The sequence below is a fragment of the Lynx rufus genome, unplaced genomic scaffold (assembly GCF_022079265.1).
Source record: "Lynx rufus isolate CCGP_SWC_20201006 ecotype Redwood Valley unplaced genomic scaffold, mLynRuf1.p SCAF_7, whole genome shotgun sequence".
Taxonomy (NCBI): Eukaryota; Metazoa; Chordata; class Mammalia; order Carnivora; family Felidae; genus Lynx; species Lynx rufus.
Window position 1 is genome coordinate 90,592,794 of NW_025814889.1, and position 23,981 is coordinate 90,616,774.

The 23,981-nt window shown below is 39.1% G+C and overlaps 1 protein-coding gene across 1 annotated transcript in view; it reads left to right on the forward strand.

The window, feature by feature from the left end:
• MSRB3 (methionine sulfoxide reductase B3) overlaps window positions 1-23,981 on the forward strand; it is a 137,998-nt gene that overhangs the window by 34,147 nt on the left and 79,870 nt on the right. The window contains exon 4 of the mRNA XM_047064855.1: window positions 17,727-17,755. Coding sequence (XP_046920811.1) covers window positions 17,727-17,755 — 29 coding nt within the window. The remainder of the gene's footprint in view (window positions 1-17,726; window positions 17,756-23,981) is intronic.

Genomic DNA, 23,981 nt, shown 5'->3' on the forward strand with positions numbered 1-23,981 from the left:
CTTATTTTCATAAACTGTCATGTTTGAATTGGGATTAAAAAAAAAAAAAAAAGCAGCCATTGATTGAGAGCTTACTATGTACCAGGCATTATGCTAAGCACTCTAAAGAAAATTGTCTCCTTTATTCTTCTTAACTGAAACAGAAAATCAAAGCTCACAAAAGGTGTGCAGTTTATTCAAGGGAACACTGGCAGTAAGAGGTGCAACTAGGACACAAATGCAGGTCTGGCTCTTCCTAGAGGCAGCACTCCTTCGCTCCTATATTATGTCGTAATGCCTCCTTGTATTCTGGCTGATTATTCTTTTTGCTGAGTAATTCACCATCTGGTAGCTGTCACGCTCTGGTGTTAATTGGTGCTAATTTTCTAATGATAGCCGAGTGACTATGCTTGCATTTTAAAGTGGAGCAAGCTATGATTAAGGTGTAAGACATGTGAGGTTAAAGTCACAATTTTCCCCATTTAATGTGTGCGACCTTAAATAAGCGACTTAACCTCTATGAGCCTTAATTTCCTCATTTGCAAGATGAAGATAATACCTGTGTCATGAAAACTTTTGAGAGGATTAAGTAAACTGTTGAAATGTTTTGTAAGTGTAAAAAACACTACACATGTGCAGCATTGATACCAAAGCATTTTAAGGACTGGCATACATTGCAGCTTTCACAATGAAAGTTCATTAGAGAACAGGAAGCATGCCACGTATTTAGAACAGAGACCAGAAGGTCAGTTAGTAAGTAATGCTTTAAGCTTCTGGCAAGTTTGTCTGCTTGGCGATCACTGCCTAGTGGTTATTGCAGACTGGTGTTGATGACAGTGAGTAGTGATTTGCTGCAGGGGTGGGATAAGGAGGAGACTGATTTTGCTTGTCCAGCATAAACCCAGGAGACAATAGATCATCGATAGCCCTACTTCTCTCACAAGTTGGCCAGCCTGTTTCTGGAGTGCTGTGCTCTGTGGTTCAGTGTAAGACCCTCGCCTTAAAAGGCTCATAGGCCGAATGGACCACGTGCAGGGAAGAGTGACTGATGGTTAGGAATCTCAAAACTGTGTTACTTGAACAGATGATGGAAGGGAACTGAAAATGCTCAGCTCAAGGGGAGGAGAGAAGGCATGAAGCCTTTGTGGTCTGTAGTTTGTAAATCTAGCTGCCCATTAGAACCACAAATTCCAAGCCTGTCCCCCCTCCAAATTCTGATTTTTAGCAAGATTGTGGTGGAGCCTGGAGTCTGTTTGTTTTTTAAAGCTTTCCTCTAATTCTTATGCTTGGTTGCGTGAATCTAGATGAGACTTAAGAAGGATTTGCCTTAGGGTGATGTCAATAGCCATGAGAAGGGAGGGAACAGCACTACAGACAACAAACACTACAGACAGTAAGAGCTGCAAAGATTTCTCAACCGTCTGTTGAGCAAAAGCTGTTACTAAAGATTAATTTGCTGTTTTAAATGTGGCTTGGGGAAAAAGATGATTACTTCAGCTTTGGAAGTCTGATAGATTTCAGGTTGTAACCTAAAATTTCAGGTGTATCAATATTCCCCACAGCATGTTTCTAGTGAATATTTGTTCGATCAGAATACTACTCCTGCAAAAGACTAGCTCTGTGACATGTTGATATGTGTTCCATGAAAAATAAAGAGGGTTCTGTGTACTCTAAATACACAGGATTGCTCTCTGGGAAACAGAATTACAATGAATTGCATGGTTGCTTCATCATAAAAATCAAGGAGTGCACAATTCACTCATGTTCACTGTAGAGCTCCGGAAGTGGATTGTTCTATGTAGCATTTTCAAAAATGATTCAAAAAATGATTCAAAAAAGATTCTGACCTCAGAATCTTAACCTAGGGATATACTGTGCAGCTGATATTACCGCTGAGACACATTGAGAAATGCCACAGTAGACAAAGAAGATATTTAAATTTAGTATGTAGAGCAAAGTATATAGAAATCACACAAGGGATGAACCTAGGCTATGAAATGCTGAGACTCAGAAGACTAAGAACCAGTCATTGGGGTTGGCAATTGTGAGAGAACAATTTCTTTAGAAGTAGTAGTGAGAGCAAAGATTGTGAAGACTTTCATGGTTTCAAACCACAAACCAAAGTGGAGATGATGTAAAATATTTGAAATTGGGATGATCCCAGAAAACATAGTCATCATAGTCACATCATTATAGTTAAGGTAGGAATGGTAAGGCTAACCCCTTGTAACTGGAGGGAAAGCAAACTCAAGGGAAAATTTTATCTTATGTTTTTTGATAAACTGAAGAAAGGCATAAAGAAGGATATATTTAAGGTATTAGAAATGAGGGAAAGAGACTAAAGACTAGACAGAGTAAACTTTAAAACAGAAGATTAATTTTTCCCCTTTTAAGAAATAGGTAAAAGGAATTCTTTTTTATTTTTTTTAAATTTTTATTCATTTTTGAGAGAGAGAGAGAGAAAGAGACACGGAGTACGAGTGAGGGAGGAACAGAGAGAGAGGGAGACACAGAATCCAAAGCAGGCTCCAGGCTCCAGGCTCCGAGTTGTCAGCACAGAACCCGACTCGGGGCTCGATCTAACCCATGAACCGCGAGTTCACGACCTGAGCTGAAGTTGGACGCTTAACCAACTGAGCCACCCAGGTACCCCAAAAGGAATTCTTTTAGATTAGTGATTGTCCATCTCTGAGATAAGTGTTTAATACTCAATTTTTTGGGTTGTCTAGATTTTTTTTGCCTGTGTATGTTAAAGTATGCTTGCCGTAGAGCAGGAGTTCAACAAGTGGCGACTCTTGTTCGTGTCGCTGTCGCTTCTACTATTTGAACACTTTACTGCCTTACACCACCACCAGTGAGTAGACAAAGGAAAGGAGAGTCAAAGTCAAAGCAGATAACTGTATTTGTTACCTTACGTCATTACTGTATTTCATAATCATGAATTAGCTGGATGTAACCCACGAATTCTTCTGCCATTTATATTTTCTCTCTTATTATCTTGCAACGTGCTTGGAACAAGCTACACTTGTTCATTAGCGCCTTGACAGATTTTTCAGTGCTCATCCTACTTGAAGTTTTTCTGCCCTGAGGGAAGTTGGCTTTATGCTGCTGGAGATTTGCACGTTTTACTTCTATGTACTCACTTAAGTATATAGTGTTAATGGCCGTTGCATGACTCATAGTCTGCATAAGCATAAATTAACTCCAGTACCTCTGTGGTGTGCCCTCTTTGAGATTGCTCTGGAAGACCACCCAGAAGTGGAATTTACACAAACTGCAAAGGTCCATTCAATTTAAGAAACTGAGTGGCACTGACCAAATTACACCTGCATCCTCCAGTATGAACGAGCTACCCATTTGCTTCTGACTGAGGTTCAAATTGTTGATCTTAAACTATAAAGGGCTTTATGGGCTGAATTATGGCTACTTTAAACAAGACTTCTTCCTTCAAATCAAGTGCTTTGCACATAGTGAGCACTCCATAAATGCTTTTGACTATGACTTTGTGAAAGTTCACATCTTCTGGTGAACTTCTTTTCATGGTCTCCAGCTTTGAGGGAAGGTTTTTTGATATTGAATGTTTGTCTTTCATATTATTTTTACTTGGGAGTGTAATGGAGCGTAAATTTACTGACTACACAAGACACATCACCTTAGTGATAATCTTTTTAGCTAATTTGCCAGCCCAGTCTGAGTGATTCATGGAATCTAAGGATTTATCATTTCATTCGTGTGGGCAGGGACAATAGCTGTAAAAGAAAATGTTTTTAGTAAGTTCACCAAGAAAGTAGCAAATGTATTGTTGTTGTTGTTGTTGTTGTTATTTTGCCTGGGAACTGAGTCTTTTCTGACAGATTTTTCACTAGTTTGGTGCTTAGTTCATTATTTCCCACAAAGATAACTTTATAACAGGGATGTGTTAACAATTTCTGAATATGGAATTCATACAAAAGCCCTGGGAAATTTTTTACTTCCTTATTGGGCAAAAAGTTACTTTGGAAATTACTAATATAAACAAATTAAAATTTGTTTATATATAAACGAATATATATATAAAAAGAAGAAAAGTGGGATGCCTTGTTATTTTAAATAGAAATTTTCTTTGCTTTAAAGGAATGCCATCCAGGTCAGTGGTTCTTAGGATCATCTGGAGAACTGAAAAGTATAGATTTCCAAACTCTTTGATCTGTGTTTTGTAAAAGCTTGATATAATTCAGAAAATCCTATATCTTCCAGATTCATTTATTTGGGTAACATAATGGTTTAGTACTGATTTTTATTTCAAAGTTAGGTCAAGAAACATCTTCTATCATCTCTTTTCAAGGCAGTTATGTACTTTTCTATTAGAAAGTAGACTTTTTGTGTCTTTGGTTAAAAAAATATAAATATATATATTACATATATAGTAATGTGAGATCCTGTGAGGGACCATACAGCTTGAAACTTTATCGACCCTACCAAGTCACAAGAGTAAATCAGGAATTAGCAACAAATAGAAGTGGCAAATGATTCAGAAGCAGCCTATTCTCTTGCCCCCCCCCATATACTAAATAAAGGTACTATTCATTATTTACCTAGTTACTTGAACAAAAATTCCAAGAGTCATCCTTAATTCTTCTTTCCTTCACCCTCCCTAATCTACCAACACATTTTGCACTGTGCACTTTCAAAACACATTTGGATTCTGAGTCCTCACCATATTCACTGCTTTACCATTATCTTTATCATCTGTTACCTGAACTTCTGTGATGGTTTTTCTGCTGTGGCTTTCTTAATATATTTTATTTTTTTGAACAGTTTTGGATTTGCAGGAAAATTGAAGAGATTGTACAGAGAGATCCCATATACTCTCTTATGCAGTTTCTCCTGTTATTAATATCTTACATTTGTATATTTGTTATAAGTTATAAACTAATATTGATACATGTTTATTAACTAGAATCCATACTTTATTCAGATTTCCTTAGGTTATACCTAATGTCCTTTTTCTCTTCCAGAATCTTATCCAGGGAACCACCTTACATTTACTCGTCATGTCTCCTCAGATTTCTCTTGACTGTGACAGTTTCTCAGACTTTCCTTATTTTTGATAACTTTGAAAGTTTTGAAGAATATCGGTCAGGTATTTTGTAGGATGCCCCTCTGTTGGAAGTTGTCTGATGTTTTTCTCATGATTGGACTGTGGTTATGGGTTTTGGCGAGGAAGATCACAGAGATAAAGTGCCATTTCAATCACATCATATCAATGGTACATACTATCAACATGATATCACATTTAATATTGACTTGGTCACATGGCTGAGGCAGTATTTGTTAGGTTTCCCCACTGTGAAGTTACTCTGTTTTCCACTTTCTGTACTGTTTGGAAGGAAGTCACTATGCACAGCCCACACTTAAGGAGTGGAGAGTTATGTTCCTCATCTTGAGGGCAGAGTAGCTACATAAATTATCTGGAATTCTTCTGCCAAGAGAAATGTGTGCCTTTTCTCTCATTTATTTGATTAATCATTTATTTATACAATGTGGACACATGGATATTTAGTTTATACTTTGGCTTATAATTCAATACTACTTTATTTTATTGTTCATATTGTTCCAGCTTTGGCTCCTGTGTCTGTTTGACATATCTCCATCAATGTAGGGTTTTTATTTGTTTATTTTTGAGCCCTTCTTTGCTTTATAGCACTACTTGATAATCCAGGTTTATCTTGTGTATTTCCTACCCCAGTTCTAGAATCAGTCATTTCTCCAAGGAGCTTTGGCTCCTTTTATTAGAGAATGGTATTAAAAACCAAGATCTCGGGGTACCTGGGTGGCTTAGTCAGTTAACGCATCCAGCTCTTGACCTCACTTCAGGTTCTGATCTTGGGCTTGTGAATTCAAGCCCCATGTTGGGCTTCACACTGGGCGTGAAGCCTACTTAAAAGAACACCACCACCACCAAGATCAGGTGCCAGGTGGCCTCTCTGTTTCGGTTGTTGTTCCATTGTGGTACATTTCTCACATAGTAGAGTGAAAATTTACATAATTGTGATTAGACTATAATTCGTTCTTTAAAAACTCTGATGATTTATGCTTAAAAATCACAACTTCTGGCAGTGGCTTTTAAAGTTGAGATCTGGCCCCTGTTTACTTTTCTGATTTCCATCTGTTGCCGTTCTCTCACTCACTTCTTTCCAGATACACTGGCCTTTATTTGCCCCTTCTTCTTCTCTCCTTCCTCCTTTCTGCCCCCCTCCTGCTCCTATTCTTTTTTCTCCATGCTAATCTTGGGTTCTTGCATTTGCCTTTTCCTTGGGAATCTGTACCAAAATTCTGTTTTGCACCCACATTGGATGTGGGCTCTTTCTCATTCTTTGGTGGCAACTGAAATGTCATATCCTCCTACAGCATCTCTCTGACAGTTTATTTAGAACAGGTCGCCTCCCCACTCCCCCCATCCCCACCTCAGGAACTTTCTATCCCAGTACCCTCTAGAGTTTATGATGGAAGGCATTCTATTTCAGCCTCTATATGAAATAATCTTACTTATGTGGTTGTTTGCCATCTGACTCTCTTCACCAGAGTGTGAGCTCCTTGAGAGCAGGAACCTTGCCTGACTTAGTCTCTGCTATATCCCAAGGCCTAAAGCAGTACCTGTATATAGTCAGTGCTCAATTCATATGTGTAATGGATGAATGGGGAAAGGAATCGATGACTTTCTCACCCATTTTGCCCTTGAAAGTTTGCCTTAGGCTGAGTTTTAATGGCTTCAACTAGAAATGCAAAATTTTTAAGTGAAATAATGAATGTCATGAAAATTAGTTCCTATATTCAGTTTAATTATTAAACTGTTTAATCCTAAAATTCTCAAGGAAAACTTATCCCTATAGCATTTTCCTGTGCTTCAGCCATTACTCATTTTGTTCTAAAAAAGAACTGTATAGAGTAGCAGATATTATTATCTTTACTCTGCAAATGGAAACACAACTGATTTTTAAAGATCTAAATGACTTTTTTAGTGCTTTGTAGAAACAGAAGTACCCTTAAGACTGGCAGTTAGATCTTTTTGCCCTGGTCTCTTTATTCTTAATTTGTGCTTTTCTATTCCTAATTTTGTGTTGCTTCTTCTGTTTGTGTATAGCAATATCTAGGAAATGAAGGGCTTTGTAAACATATTCTTTAGACAACTAAAACATCTATTTTAATCTTAAAAGTATTAACTAATGATTTTAAAAAGAAAATGCTGTCTAAGTAATATACTTCTTTTTTATTATTTTTTTTATGTTTATTTATTTTTGAGAGAGAAAGAGAGAGAGTGTGAGCAGGGGAGGGGCAGAGAAAGAGGGAGACACAGAATCCAAAGCAGGCTCCAGGCTCTGAGCTGTCAGCACACAGCCCGAAGCGGGGCTCAAACCCACGAACCGCAAGATCATGACCTGAGCCATGAGGATAAGAAGGACACTTAACCAACTGAGCCACCCAAGAGCCCCTAAGGAATGTACTTCCGTATCTTACTACATAGCATACTTAAAAGATTGCTTTCATGACTTGTAGCCATCATTATTAATATTAGTTGTTACACCAGTGAGACCCTAATGAGGTACATACGGCCCTGCTTATCCCTTTAAAGAATTCTTACAGAGTTCTGGAAAATGTAGAGGATGATATTCTTTTATCTTTTCATCTCCCATTGACAGCTCCCATCGGCCGCTGAGGTGTTTAAAGTCTTTGCCTCTACACTCATCAAGTTTGGATTGCCCTTGTTTGAGTTTCTTTTGTTGTCTCTCTCTAAAATGTTAGGATCTGCCAATTATTGTGTCTAGCATTAACCTGCTAGCCACAACTTCTGTTGTTCTACTTCTGATTACAACCTAGAGTAGAAATGAAAATCTCCAGGGAAAATAAGAACACAAATATGATGTGTAAAACTGATGTCGGGCAATAAATTTCACCACCTCCCAAGTCTGCCTCATCCCCCAGAGAGCACGTGCCAAATCTGTACACAACACCAGTGTTAAAGAACCAGGCAAAACCATTGGAAACATTCTCCCGCCACGATATGACGGGACAAAGAGCCCATTGATCAGGGTCTTATGTCTGCCTACTGGTGGCCTCTGGTAATTTGCAGGAGCAGCTGCCCCGTGTTCAAAATGCAGGTAAAGCACTTTGGCCGAAAGCGGTTAAAAATAGTGAGGGAGAATAGAGAGATCAAAATGACATCGTACCTAAAATGGGTTAAAGTGTATAAGAGCGGTGGACACTGTTATTTACGACTAACTTCTGGGTTTTGGGCTTGTGCTGGAGGTTTGAGGTTGCTGAACATCTGGCTGAAGAAGAAACGGAGGGCGGTGGTCCGCTAGGGCCGCCATAACAAAGTACCGCAGCCTGGGTGGTGTAAGCAACAGGCGTGTATTGTCTCGTGGCTCGGCAGGCTGCAAGTCCCCGATCAAGGTGTCAGCAGTGGTGCTTTCTCCTGAGGCTTCCCCGCTTAGCTTGTGGGTGGCTGTCTTCCCTCTGATTCCCTTTCTCATGAGGACACCAGTCATATTGGATTAGGGTCCACTTGAATGACTTCATTTTAACTTAATTACCTCTTTAAAAACCCTATTTTCAAATACAGTCACAGCACCAGGGGTTAGAACTTCAACGTAAGAATTTGGGGAGGACAGGTCAGTTCATAATACGAAGAAGGTGTATTCTGTTCTCTTTACCACTGTTTTTCTTTAGCGTTTTGAATTTATTTTCAGTAGCTAAGGGTGTCTTTAGTTTGAAACCTTTATTCTCCCTAGAGATATAAATATACAGAAGAAACAATTGAATTATTTTCAGGGAAACATACGATTAAAGTGCTGTAAATGATACAGACCGGAAATGATCCTGGAATTTGAAGAAGGCAGTTACCAGTATGGTCTGGGGAGCAATTGTGGAACTTGGGAGCCAAAAATGGCCTTAAGAATTATCTGTTTTTTCAGTCTTCCTTGTCCATAGGCTTGAGGTCTATAGATGCAAATTTTTGTCACCTCACACTCACTTTTCCTCTGTGCTCTCCTTTCCCCATCTCCTTTTCTTTATTCTTGGGAACTACAGAAAACTTCAGACAGCTACCTCTCCATGGAATAGTTTGTGTGGAACAACACTGATTTCTTTCAGATGCCTCATTTTACTAATGAGGAAAATGGAGCTCACAAGTTAAATGACTTGTTCTACTTTCTGAACTAGATTCGTGGGTCTCTTGATTCGTCCTGCAATATGTTGTCGAGTACATTGTGTAACTATTTTAGTTAGAGAATGTTTCATTTGTCTTTTAAGGACAAATAAGATTTCTTCTCTATGTTGTGTAAACAAATCATTTATATTATTTTGCATTAGTCTTCCTTCCCTCTTAAATATTTCCAGTTTCTTCAGTTATTTTTTTTTTAAGTTTATTTATTTATTTTGAGAGAGACAGAGATAGTATGAGTTGGGGAGGGACAGGGAGAGAGGAGAGTGAGAGAATCCCAAACAGGCTCTGTACTGTCAGCATAGAGCCCGATGTGGGGCATGAACCCACGAAGCTGTGAGATCACGTCCTGAGCCGAAACCAAGAGTTGTACGCTTAACCGACTGAGCCACCCAGGTATCCCCATATCTGTCATTTAAAAAAAAAAAATAAGTGTGCAGTTAATGGACACCTTTTATTTGTACATTTTTCTCAGTTTTTAGTTGTGGTAGCTAACGTGGCTTTAAATGCTTAAATCTATTCTTTTCCTTTCTGTGTATTAAACACAAAAGTAGATAGATCGTAACCTAGTACTGCTTTGGCAACAATATCAGAATATGTTGGGTTAAAAGTAACAGAAATACCCAAGTAAAAGTGGCCTAACAATGACAGACTTGACTAACTCAACAAGGACTCTAGAAGAGAAAGGCTCTTCTGGAACTGGAATGATATCAAAGTTCTGTGTTGGCATTTCTGTGATTCTCTTGGCCTTCCTCTCGTGGTTACAAGATTGTTATAACAATCTTATTCTAGGTGTCATACCCTTACACAGTAACTTCAAAGGCAGGAAACAGAGACAGAGAGAGAGAGAGAGAGAGAGAGAGAGAGAGAGTAGGAAAAGGGCCTTCTCCCTAAATCCCTCCTGTCCTTCTCATGGGGAAAAACCTTTCCAAGAAGTGTCCCAGCTGTCCTCCCTATGCCTCTCACTGCTGAGAACCAGGTCACATGCCTATCCCGGAACCAGCCACTGACAAAGGAGAGTAGGATTGCCACAGTTGGCAGAGCCTAATTATGATTTATTCCTGGGGTGGACACATCTTTAGCAGTCTTCAAAAATTAAAATTCTCTTTTCAGGGAAAAGGAAGACTGGCCGTTAGATGGGTAACGAATAGTGTCTGCCACAATTATTGAACTCTTTTAATATGGTCAAATAACCACACCGATGAATGTAGAATGACAACTCTGATGAGTGCAAAGAAGGAGCAGTTGGTGCTGTGCAAGTATAAACTAAAGGAACTTAACGTAGTCTGGCCACTCTTCTTCAAAGAATTGATAATTAAGCTAACATGTGGAGTGAGTTTTAGACGTTAAGTAGGCATAGGGGTTAAGGGATACTAGAATGGGGGTGGGGGGGGAAGGAGGGGACGTTCCAAGCAGAGGAAGCATATTATGTTTCTGTAGCTGAAAGAAGGGGCACAGATATTCACCGCTATTATTACTGCCACTGGTTTCATGAAGGCCTCTGAATTACTTTTAATTGTTTTTTTTTTTTTTTTAGTGTTTATTTTTGAGAGAGAGAGACAGCACGAGCCGAAGACGGCAGAGAGAGAGAGAGAGAGGGAGACCCAGAATATGAAGCAGGCTCCAGGCTCTGAGCTGTCAGCCCAGAGCCCGACGCGGGGCTCGAACTCACAGACCGCGAGATCATGACCTGAGCCGAAGTCGGGCGCTCAACCGACTGAGCCACCCAGGCACCCCTGAATTACTTTTAGAGTAAGAAGAAATTCTTAGGCTTATAAGTAGGATCCTGAAGTGTTAGAATTTCTGAAAATGTTCTGTGCTTTAAGGGGACAACAGGGGGGCCTGGGTGGCTCAGTCAGTGAAGCATCTGACTCTTTATTTTGGCTCAGGTCCTGATCTCGTGGTTTGTGAGATCAAGCCCTATGTTGCTTAGGATTCTCTCTCCCTCTCTCTTCCCCTCCCCCACTCACTTGTGTGCTTTGTCTCTCTCTCAAAATAAATAAATAAACTTAAAAAAAATTTAAGGGGAGAACAGGATAGGTTATTTGACCTGGATTGTCTTAGAAAATCCTGGGTATGGAGTTGACATGTATAATGACCTTATAGACAAAAATCAGTCTGTTACACCTTCTTCTTCCTTCTAAAAATTCTCTGCAGCTAGAATCTTATATTGACATCAATTAAAAACAATAAGAACAGGGGCCCCTGTGTGGCTCAGTTGGTTAGGCATTTAACTTTTGATTTGGGCTCCGGTCATGATCCCATGGTTTGTCAGTTCAAGCCCTGTGTCCAGCTCCACGTCTCTCTCTCTCTCTCTCTCTCTCTCTCTCTCTCTCTCTCTGCTTCACCCCTGCTCGTGCTCTCTGTCTCTCTCAAAATAAATAAATAAACAAATAAACTGAAAAAGAAAACCAATAAGAACATCATCCTCATTTTTCTACATGTTACCTGAAATCTTTTGGCATACCGCCTGCATTAACTTCATGTAGCTCATGCTTACGTGGTTTCATTAAAAAAAAAAATTTAATAGCATGGGACATTAAGCAAAAAGCAGTTTTTCTGAGACTTTGTGCATTCCTCATAAGAGAAAATAAAGTTTTGAAAAATAAGGTAAAAGCTTTTGACTTCAATACACAGAACTTTCATGGACACTGGGTTAATTTCCTATAAATAGAGATTAGTAGTTTTATAAATTTGTTCAGGACTATAGAACTGTAACCAAAGACTAAAACTGCCCCCTTCTGAAAATCTATAGTTCTGTTATCGAAAGAATGCATATATCATATGTTTTAATTATTTAAAACGTAGTAATGATACTGAAATTCTCCTAGCAACTACAAATTCATGAGAGCTATTCAGGTTTAAAAATTTGGGAGTTTTAGTGTAAGCCTCTTCTGTGGTAATATTGTTACAAGTGCTCTAAAGTAATAGTGGCTTAAACATGTAACAGGATTGATACGGGCTACTAGTGTGTGTGTGTACTTTCAGTACAAGGAGTGGTGAAAGGCCGATGCTCTGGTGTCAGCTTCTGTCTCATGATCTAAGAATGGCTGCTTCAGCCCCTGGAATCACATCGACATTCCAGCCAGGGGGAAGAAGAGAGGGATGCAGTTCTATTGAGGGGCATAATCAGGTGCTCGACACATCAGTTCTGCCTGCATCCTTTTGGCAAGAACTTAGTCACAGGGTCACAACTAGCTACAAGAGAGGTGGGATATAGTGTGGGAAAATTGTTTTACCTAGGAAGCCCGTGTACCCATCTAAAACTTAGTCTATTTCTAAAATTAAGAAGTGGGGTGCCTGGGTGGGCTCAGTCGGTTAAGCGTCCAACTTCGGCTCAGGTCACGATCTCGCGGTCCGTGGGTTCGAGCCCCGCGTCGGGCTCTGTGCTGACCGCTCAGAGCCTGGAGCCTGTTTCGGATTCTGTGTCTCCCTCTCTCTCTGACCCTCCCCCGTTCATGCTCTGTCTCTCCCAGTCTCAAAAATAAATAAAACTTTTAAAAAAATTAAAAATAAAATTAAGAAGTGGAGAACGGATGCTGAAAGACGTTTTGGCAGTTGCCAAAGGGGCTGGTTGAGTGGCTTGAAGCTTAGATGCGAGTGTGTAATCAAGGGGAAAAATGGGTGTCTGTGGAGACAATTCTACTTACGCATCTTATATCCCGTATAACCTTACTTTTTGCATTTTCATATCCCTTCCGTATAAGCTTAGTGAATTACTGAAAAAAAGCACATCATACATGGCTTGGAATGAATGAATGAACATCCTTTCTTTGCTTTTCTTGTATAATCTGTATTATGTGTGAATCCTTTTTTTCCCCACATTTGCCATTTGTTTGTTGCGATCTATATTTTGCTTACTTCCTTAAAGAGGATTTAGAAGGAGAGATGATCATAGTCCACAGTACATACTTTGTGTCTTGAATGTGTACGTGTGTATTGATTCCATGTGTGTATAGAAAATCTGAGAAATCTGATTTAACTTATACTATAGGACCAATTTTCCTTAACCCTCAAACTGATAGTATTAACTCTATTATTATGTCTTAATTATTAACAGAGTAGTTGTGAGTTTTTTGAAGGTTCAGTACTATGTTTGAGAATTCTAAAAATACTCTTGTTTTTAAACTGATACCCAACATCATTAATTAGTTTGTGAAGATGTTTACTCTGCACTTTATGGGTATATTTTACGTATTGGCCAGCTATCTCTGGAGAAGATAAGATGGTCTGAGGGATAAAAGTTTTTTGATATGATTTTTCATGTCTCAAAAGATGCATTTTATAGAGGTTTGGGCCACTGTACCTTATTTTTAGCTTTCTTTTAGTTTACAGATTCATTTGTTCATGTATTAATTCCTACTAATTAATTAATTAATTAATTACAGATTCATTTGTTCATGTACTAATTCATGTAATTAATTCCTATTAATTAATTTCTTTAAAGTTTACTTGTTTATTTTGAGAGAGAGAGAGAAAAAGAGAGAGTGCAAGCAGGGGAGAGCTGGGGGGGGAGGTGGGGGTGGAGAGAGAGAGAGAGTCGTAAGCAGACTCCGTGCCATGCCTGCTCCTGCCATGGCACAGAGCCTGACGCAGGGCTTGAACGCACAAACCGTGAGATCATGACCCGAGCCGAAACCAAGAGTCGGACGCTGAACTGACTGAGCCACCCAGGCGCCCCCTACTGTAAAATTTTAAAAACTTTTAAATGTCACATGCTTCAGTAAGTGTTGGGAATATGCAGATGGATGAAACCCAGTCTGCATCTTGCTGAGGTTAGTGTCTGGGAGGCAAGGGGGGCAGGCAGGGTGCTGATGGGATGGAGGGGAGTCTATAGTTGAGTAAGAGTTTGTCAGTGATGAGCTGGCGGGAGGGCATTCTAGCCTGAGAGTAGTGGATGCAGGCTCATAATGTGGTAACGGTTCTTTATTTGGTGAGAGTGAAGGATACGGTGTGGATTAGAGATGGGGTGGAGGAGCCTGGACTGAGTACCTTTTTACATGACGATTTATTACCAGGCCTGGTCCTACCACTTGCAGGACCTGGGCAAGAGGACAAATGGTGATACAAGATAGCTAGTCATTTAAGAAGTTATAAATCAAGGCAATAAACTGTTAGAAAAGGATATACCAATCTATCTTGACAAAAGCAGTGAAAACTGTAAAACCATTGATACCAAATAACTGAGAACAGTGCAAATAAAGTTAATTTAGACTTCCACCAAAAGACTATTAATTCATTATTCATCCTGGGGAAATGCAGAGACAATGGCAAGTGGGCCAAGAGTGGGAGAAGAGGAGGGGACGTCTCCCTCAGCCTTCTCTTCCAAAGGCTGTGGAATCCATAAGAGAACACCTCCTTTGTTTTCTTCTTTTCTGGGGGGAGGAGCTCTTTCGTTTCTGCCAGCCTCTGTCCTATCATCGGCCCTTCCCCATCTCCACCGGCCCTGCGCCTGAGTTCCAAGGCTGTGTAGACCTTGCCGGTCTGGTCCAAGGGGCAACCTCTGACCCCTAGGTGCTCCAATCCTCCACTCTCACGGAAGGGTTTGAATTAAGAATTCTCTGAGCAGAAATAACATTTTGCCCTGTCCTCTTTGTGTCCCCTTCCTTCTGCCCTTGGGTCCAAGCTCCCTCCTTCAGGCAGCAGCTTTTGGCCACCCCTCGGGCTTGAGGTACATACACTAGTAGAACAACCTGACTTGAAGAAAGGGCCCATCTAGGGTGAGGAAGCTGGCTCAGGCAGGGCCCTTTGGGTGAAGAATGCCACAAACCCTGGTACTTGGAGCTTCGGATACAAGAGGGGACACCCTGCGTGGTGGGGAGGAGGGCACAGCCAGAGGAAGACCAGAGCAGAGCCTTTAGCTCACTTGTAAGGCTAGTGCTGCATAGCACGCACGTGTGCCATCACACACAGACACAAATGCACGTATATATACCCAAAAGTTGTGCAAAATTGCCCAGACTCTCAATATGTGGAGTGCATTTGTCTTCTTTTCTATTCCAGTTCAGGTTTAAAAAAATACTAGTTGTATTAAATTAATTTTATAATCCACTAATGGGTCAATTTGTGACCCAAGTTTGGAGAGGCCTGCTCTAGTTTTTGAGGTGGTGGTAATGTGATCAGATTCGTGTTTTGGAAACATCTGGCAGCTGATGGGGTGACGGATTGGATGGGTGGGTGGGATTTCTGGGTGTGAGATTCTGAGTCAGAGATAAGCCCAAAGGTGGTAAGAGTAAGAACAGAGAGAAGGGGAAGGTAGTGAAATCAACAGGTCTTAGTGACAATTTGATACAGGGGGTGCAGAAGAAAACTAGGACAATATCATGATGCCCAATTTCAGTGATAGGGAATATAGCAGAGAATTATATTTGAAGGAAAATACATTGAATTGAGCTTAGTACATAGGTCATTTGAGGTCCCAGTGCAACATTCAGGTAGTATTGCTTGTTAGTCGGAGAGAGGTTTAGTAAAGTAGGGATGGTAAGAGGGCTTTTGGTTTAGCAACGGGAAGCCACTGATAAACCTTAGCAAGGACAGATCGTGGTGGCTCAAACAGCGAATGTGTTGGGAGGTCAGGAGAAGAAAACATACACCATACGGTATAGTTTATCCTTTCCCATAGGCTTGATTGTGAGCATAGGAAGAAAGCAGATAACAAGAATAGGGCACCTACTTGAAGGAGGACATTTATTTAATTCCTGAGCACTCTTCTTCAGAAGGGAGGAGAAACCTGCGGGAAACCTGGATATTGAAGATACGAGAGGGGCGCCTGGGTGGCTCAGTCGGTTTTAAGCGTCAGACTCTGGATCTCGGCTCAGGTCACGATCTCACGGTTCGTGAGTTAGAGCCCTGCGTCCGGCTCTGTGCTGACAGAACAGAGCCTGCTTGGGATTCTCTCTCTTCCCCTCTCTCTGCCCCTCCCTTGCTGTTGCTCTCTCTGTGTCTCTCTCAAAATAAACCAATAAACTTAAAAAAAAAAGAGAGCAGAGAGGAGTCATTCATCCAGCCCGGTTCCAGGGCAGATAAGAGAATGCATTTTAGCACGTAAGTGGAGAAAAGCCCAGACAGAAGGAAGAACACCTCCTATCCAGGTGAGAAGGATGTGTGTTTGTTGGTGGAAGTTCCCCTCAACAGACAGTTGTTGGGTACAAGCAGCAGGTGCTGTGCAACCGCTGTGGCTGCAGAGATGAGGAAGGTGTAGTGGGGAAGACAGGCAAGGAAACCAGCAGGATGTGGAGCCAACGCCATGTCGAGCTGTGCTCAGGGATGCTGGGAACAAAGAAGAGAGCACGAGGCAAGCCTTTCCAGAAGAGGAGAGAGGACAAAAAGCAAAAGTGTTTGCACCTGGAAGAGCAGTCGGGGCCGTCTAAGTGAAGGAGTGGGATGAGGAGTGCGGTCAGGCTAGGGCTTGGGAGAGCGGGCCTGCATCGCGCTGCTGGTTGTCGGCAACCGTGGCCGTGACAACACTTTTTTGTTTTTACCATTATTGACTCTAAGTATCAGGTGAAACCTCATTTAGGAATACTTGAGAAAATGGGTTTTTATGACAAAGAAAGCTGCCTCTTGCTTATCCTCTCCCCCTCTCCCCTTTGATGACTTCTCTTGAAACTAATTTAGGTAAAGAAAGCCACCGCTTCCAAAAGTGCTTTGGTACCCTGGCATAATTTCAAAGAAATCTCCTTTCCCACTCAGTTAACTACATTTCCCCAGGAAAAAAAAAAAAAATCTTCTCTGTCAATGTAACATCCCTTAACAGGACTCCTGCTGGTGGGTTCTTGTATCTTGCTGTGGCAGCTGTGAACATATATACTATTGATTGTTAATGTGTGATATAAATCCGACTGGAGCATGCCCACTAATTGGTTTGAGAGCTAGATATAGACAATGCTGTCTTATAGTAGCTTGTGTAGATAGGCCTAGTCATAGGGTTAATTCTGCCTGACAGCACATCAGCAGCATCTTGAGAGTAATTACCCAACAGAAGTTTTCCCACAGCCGAACTGAGAGCTTCAAAGGCTTCTGAATTTACAACCAGTATTAGCCTATATCTGAAACATAATGTTCCCACAAGGGCTCAGATTTTTTTTCTCCCTCTTGTTAAATGTATGGGGTTACCAGGTTCATTTACCCAGCGAACAACTTAGTGAAAAATTACCTGGTGTTGAATAATTGGAAATCTTTAATAATAAGTAAAGAGGATAAATTTAAATTTGAGTTTTTTATTGCTTTATTATATTACGGAAACAAGTTAATCTACCTCTTTTTTTTTTTTTAACGCAATTTATGCTCCTTCTCTCAAAACAAGTTAAAAAGTTAGTATCTTTTTCATGCTTGCTATCTCTGCAGATATGTGCATGTTCAGGGGACGTAGGATAATGCATATGTTTAAAATAGTTAAAAGAGATATGTATTTACATTTTAAAAAGCTGTTTTCCTTGTTGGCCATTGAACTGAAATCTGTAACCACTACATCCCCTCCCATAAAGTACCAGTTGTTCTTTAATATGCAATTTTTGTATTGTAAAACATTTCTTTCTCTTTGCAGGTCAGAAAGCAAATTTGACTCCGGCTCAGGTATGTTTACATTAGTGATGTTATTCTGAGTATATTTTATTGACATTATTCTCTGAGGAGCAACTCATCAGATCAAGAGCCATTTTGATTTTAAACAGACGAGGCAGCCTCTTTTCAAAATATGAACCCCACCTCAAAGCAGGGCGATTGGCTGCCTGGAATCAGAACTTGAGATGTTCACTTTGGGATTCTCGATAGTTCTGCAATAAGCATTAAATGCTCTCTATCTGCAGAGTTGCATTTTAAGAGCAGAAGTGGGGGTTGTACATTCTTGCCGCTCAAAATACAATATTATTCTCTCAGTAGGCAAAGCATCCTGAATAATTTGAAGATTATGTGCAAGGGACTTGTCAAATGTGGATAATAAATACATTTAATCCAGCAAACTGTAAGGAGTTTTAGCCAGTAGAAATGGAAATTTCTTTATGATTTATTAGTTTTTTAAAAAATTTGTTTTGTTGTGGGAGTGGATAATGCAAAACTAAGGTCACCTTAAGCCATTACTTTTGTATCTATCAAGACAAAATTCACATTCTCACAAACAGTGGCATATCAGCCTCATTAGATGTTTTCTTTTCATTAAGCATGAATGTAGCCATATAATCCTTAGGTTTGACTGAGGCTTTATGTCATTTTCTGAGATTTATGTGCTCCAGAATTTCTAATGGTGTTTATAATTAAAGCACAAAAATTTCCTCTTATTCAGTACAAAGGCCTTATGCCCTTTAGTGAACTGTTAGTAGATAAATAAACGTTGATTATTTTTTATTTTTCCAGGAGAAAATAATTTTCAGAGAAACATAGAATTTATTGAATTTAAAAGTAACATTCTGACTCTGGTTTGAGTTCCATTATGTTTTAACTTAAAAACATTTTTTTGTTTATTATGCTCCCAAGGGAACTAAAGACTATATATTCTTTTTGGTAATGGTGTTAAGGAGCCAACATGCTTTTTCGTTAAAAGCTTCATCTTTCTTTTATTGTATTCCTTTATGAATGTCTCCAATTTGGTAAGCCTCTTTAATATGAAGTTGGTACATTTGAGTTAACAATTTCACCAGAAATCTTTCCATTCTGTGTGTTCTTGGGCTTCTGAATCACATCTGACATTAATAGCATAAAACCAACATTTCTCGTTTACAATATTGACTACATGGAGACTGAAGTCATGGTGGCCTTATATCAGTGACTTGACTTTATTGATTCATAGGAGGTGACTCAAAATAAGGTGAAAAGTCTTTGTCGTTTTTTATTTTTTTTTTTTTTAAATTTTTTTTTCAACGTTTATTTATTTTTGGGACAGAGAGAGACAGAGCATGAACGGGGGAGGGGCAGAGAGAGAGGGAGACACAGAATCGGAAACAGGCTCCAGGCTCTGAGCTATCAGCACAGAGCCCGACGCGGGGCTCGAACTCACGGACCGCGAGATCGTGACCTGGCTGAAGTCGGACGCTTAACCGACTGCGCCACCCAGGCGCCCCGTGTCGTTTTTTAAACAGTAAAATATTTAAGTATGATAAAAAATAAATGAATAGATTTGATAGAGAATGAATTTTTCATAGAAGTGGGATGTCTTTTTATCATTTGCCAGTAAGTCACCAAGTGTCATATTAAGGGCCTACTTTGTTATGATCCGATTTAATTCCCTAAACATCAATCAGAAACTGATTTTAGGGTATAGTATCTGGAACATAGTTCTCAAAAATGAAAAAGTCCACCAGGTTCATTTTGAAGGTAAAACCTGGAAATAGTGTACAAAATTGAAATATTAGGCAGCTATTGTCAAAGTCAGAAAATTTACGTTGAATTTTGAAATCCAAATTAAAATATGCCGCTAAAGTCCTGTAGTGATAGTTATAACATCTGTACAGGCATACATCTTTCACTCTAGTGACCAAAGATTTTGTTCATGATCCTTATTTTTTCTAAGTCCTAATTTTTTTAAGCAGGTTTATCACGGACCACATCTGCATGTCTTTGAAAAGTACAAAGTTCTGTACCCTGAAAAATCTTATGGGGAATACTGATGAAAAGTTTATTTATTCTTTTAATTTAGAATTTAGATATGTTATGGAAAGAATTCAGATGGTTTCAAATTAAGAAACAGGTAATTATGTTTTCTTATAAGCTCTTTTAGCTTAGTATCGAATGAGGGAATCATGGCAGAGGAAGCTGGACCTGTATTCTTTGGCACGCTCTATCATGCAAATTTTGGTCAGAAATAAGATAGCATATTGGAACAATTAAATGTATGACTTTAATAGGTTCACATTCTCTATTGTTCATCAAATACAGAAAGTGAACTTGCTCTGCTTAATGTTGTATACAGCTGTAAGAGTGTTCCTGACAGAGTAAGCTTTGTAAATGAAGGAGGATGCCAATCTTACCAAGGCAAAACAAAACAAAACAAAAACACTTAAAAAATAAACAGTATGGTCAGTGACTAGCCATAAAGGAAAGGATTTCAAAGTAAAATGTGACATGTATATGTATGTACCTATAGCTCCCCTCCCAAGTGAGGAACCCAATTCATGCAGGGCTTATGCACATTTGTAGTGTGTGTAACCAAGTTTCTGACTGTGGAGTGAGATTCATGAGGAAGGAAGGGAGGTTTTCACTGTCATCACATGGGGAAAAATGTCGGTTGTTGAATGATCAGCCTAGAGAGAGATTTAAATTTTTTCTCATCAAAATTATATCAATTTTTTTTTCTATAAAAGCATCTGCAAACAAACTTGTGGTTTTTAAAGTTTCAAAAAATTTTATAATGAAAAATTTCAACTCTCTATAAAATTAGAGAGTGTGGTATAGTGGACATCCACATAATCCATCATCTAGATTTTACTATTGTTAATAATTTGCCATATTTATTTCACTTTCCTTTCTTTGCTTGAAATATTTTAAAGTAAAATACGTCCATTTCATGTCATTTTTGAAGCCTGAAGGTTATGGATTGTCTTGATTTACTGAAAGAGATCAACTATTTTTTTGAGTTTTTTTTGTCTGTCTCAGAAATGTGGGTCACATACAGATTCTTCTGGAAAGGGTTGTGGCATTACCATGTCCACATCAGTTAAAGGATCCTCAAAAGTTCTATTTGTGGTGAAGGTTAAGAAAACCTTTAACCAGAAGGTAGCGGCACTGAATTAATTCTGATCTGAGAACCCCAGGAATGTTCTGTCCTGGAGATTAATTTGATTAACACTTTAGCTGCCCTCTAGCTGTGTCCTCTATGTACTGAGTTATATACTGATTAAAGTTTGTTTCTGTTGGTTTATAACTCAGTCACGTCAAGCTTTTGGCTTCGCCGATGGAGAGCAATCAGGCCACCTTCTTTCTCACGCGGTTTTAGGGTTTCCATTTTAATGCTGTTTCCTAGTTGATGCACTGCTGTTGCTTGCCTGCATTCGTGTGTAGCTGGTGATTTTATTAATAGAGTGAAACAGACTTCCTTTTATGTTCAGGAGTAGCAAGAAGCCGTGCTCTTCTCCCCACCTCCCAAGAAGGGAAGTTAGTTGATGTGGAGGAAGCAGAGCATTGAGTCTAATGCAGTGATTAAACATGAAAGCTATATATCAAATCTCAGGAGAAACATGCTTTGGAAAGAGGCAGGGAACTGTGGAGCATATTGCATGATAGGCTATGTAAACAGAGCCCTGGAGGTCAGTGTGTGGATGCAAACCAATTAAATAAAGAAATTACTGGCTTTGCTTTCTGTCATCTGGATGGGGAGGATCACAAGTTAACATGCACAGGGCTGAAGTGTAAACTTTGCTTGAATAAGCAAGGCACCTTTGGAAACTTCGTTAACTCTTTCAGTTCTCTACTAAATTGTTTTGTTTTTTTTTTAATTTCACCGAAAGAAGTTAAAAACAAAAACCGAATATATGCTGTCTTTGCCCTCCTGTACATACCCATTAGCAAAGGTGTGAGTGATGAGTAGAACTGAAGAGAAAGCAGAGGATGAACTGCTGGAAAGAGCAGAGTTGAGTGTATAGTCAGATTTCAGGAACATGCACATGTCTTTAAAAAAAAAAAACATTTGGAAAAGCAGAGCTCTTGGAGAATAACTGAAAAAAGATGTTTTTCTCTTCTCCTGAATCCTGAATATAAGGCAAACATATAGTTGGAATTTACTAGTCACTATGTTAACATCAGGATATTGTTATTTCTGTTCTGTTAAAATAGGATAGTTTTCTGACCAAGAAGAACCTGAAGCCCGTAAGTTAATAACTATACGTCAAGGACTGCCCGGAGTCTAAATCTGTGGTGTTAACCTTCTCAGGCCATGTTCGAATGAGAAAATGAAATACCAAGTTAAAATGATGGTTTCATGGTCCATAAACATTCAAAACAAAGATTTTTTTTTTCTTTTCTGTAGAGTCATGTTGGCTGAGAAAGTGAATAAGCTTATGTTTGGTGCTTGTTGATTCTGGGCTGCTTGGAATAGCTATACTAAAGATACGGGCTCGCAGAACACAGCAACTCGAAGGTATAAGATTTCATGAAAGCAAATTATGGAGGATTAAGAAACCTAATGAGCATGGTTTAGTGTGGAGAGTAGAGGAGGGAGCTCACTATTAAATAAAGCCCAAGAGTGTACAAGGTTAGGAGATCCTAAAAGACACGATAATAAAAGGCACAACGGAATATAATTATCCTGAAGGGGGGAAAAAAAAACCCAAGGAACAAAAAGCAGCTAGTGTCGCTTTTAAGATCTGTAGTTAAAAGGACTCTACGCCAGGGTAAGGAAATCAAAGAATATAATCAGTTAAAGCTTGAGGCAAAAACATAAGGGCAGTGAAAAATACAGTGGGCTGCTAATGGTGGTCACTAGGTTGAAGGGAAATGAGGAATCTGAATGGTGTAGAACTTAGGGTGTTGAAAGCTTGCGACAAACGAGACAGTCTGCCCTAACATAGTGAGGCTTTCTTAAGAAATATTAATAAAGGAAACATTTTCAGATCTTATCTATGTGACAGTATATTGGTAATACTTTTCAGTTGCTTCAAATCAATGTTGTCATTTTCAGTTTCTTATTTTTGAATGGCTTGTGACAAACGAAGAGCAAGGAAATACAATGTAAATATCGTTGGGCATCGTTCATTAATAGAAATAGGAAAAATATTGTCTATTCATCTGTTCATTCGTTCAGTCTACATTTATCATGCATGCTGTATGCCATACCCAGATGCTGAGGTTATGGCTGTGAACAGGGTGGATACAATTCATTTTCCAGAATCTTACAGCTAGTTGGGCCGTTTTACAGATTCACATGGATTTCTCTGCATATTTAGCTAAAAAGGGCTAATAAGGTTAAATTTAGATCCAGATGGTGAATTAAAGAACTCTTGATGTTTAAAGATAAGCTAATCTATTTTAGGTTTTGACATATTTATCTTTCTTTAATTTATTCAAACGGTATCACTTTGGTTTCTACTTTGACTTGTAAGAAACCAGCCTAATAATACGACTGGTTAGTGTGTAATTTTTCTATAGCTTTTAATAAGGAGTGACTTTTCACATTTGATTGTCATTAAAAGAGAGTAATTTACAAGAGAACAATGACAAATGTTTGGGAATACTGTTCTCTTCTTCACTTTTATTGAACTTTTGATGTGTTCTTTTACTGCATCCTAATCAGGGTTGGCCTGAAAAATCAGGCCATCTTCTTTAGAACGGTCTCACTGGATTGTGTAGAAGCAAGTAGAGGGCACCTAGCCTTTCATCGCCTTTTATAAAGTGATTTACACACCAGGAAGCAGCAAGGCATAGCAGCTAAGTGCAGAGGTTTTGCATCAGATAGATCTAAATGAAGGCTCTCCTTATGTCTAATAATTTTCTGTTGGCTTTCTTGGATTTCATGTATACCATTATGTTACATACTTAATTTTTTTCTTTTCTTCTAATTTAGAACTAGAGCATTTAAAGCTACAAATTTCCTTCATTAAAGCTTTAGCCGGGTCCCAGATATTTTTTATATTGTATTGTAAATAGTTGCAGTTTTGACTTTCTTTTGGACACAATGATTATTTAGGAAAGTGTTTTACCTTTCCATATGTACTATTTTCTACTTTTGTTTGTAATTTTCAGTTTCATTGCTTGGTGGTCAGAGAATGTAGCCTTACTATTTTTTAGTAAGTCTATTATCCGGTACTTATTAAAGTTGTAGTTTTGGCCTAATATATATTTAATTTTTATAACTCTTCTGTGGGTGATACAAAAA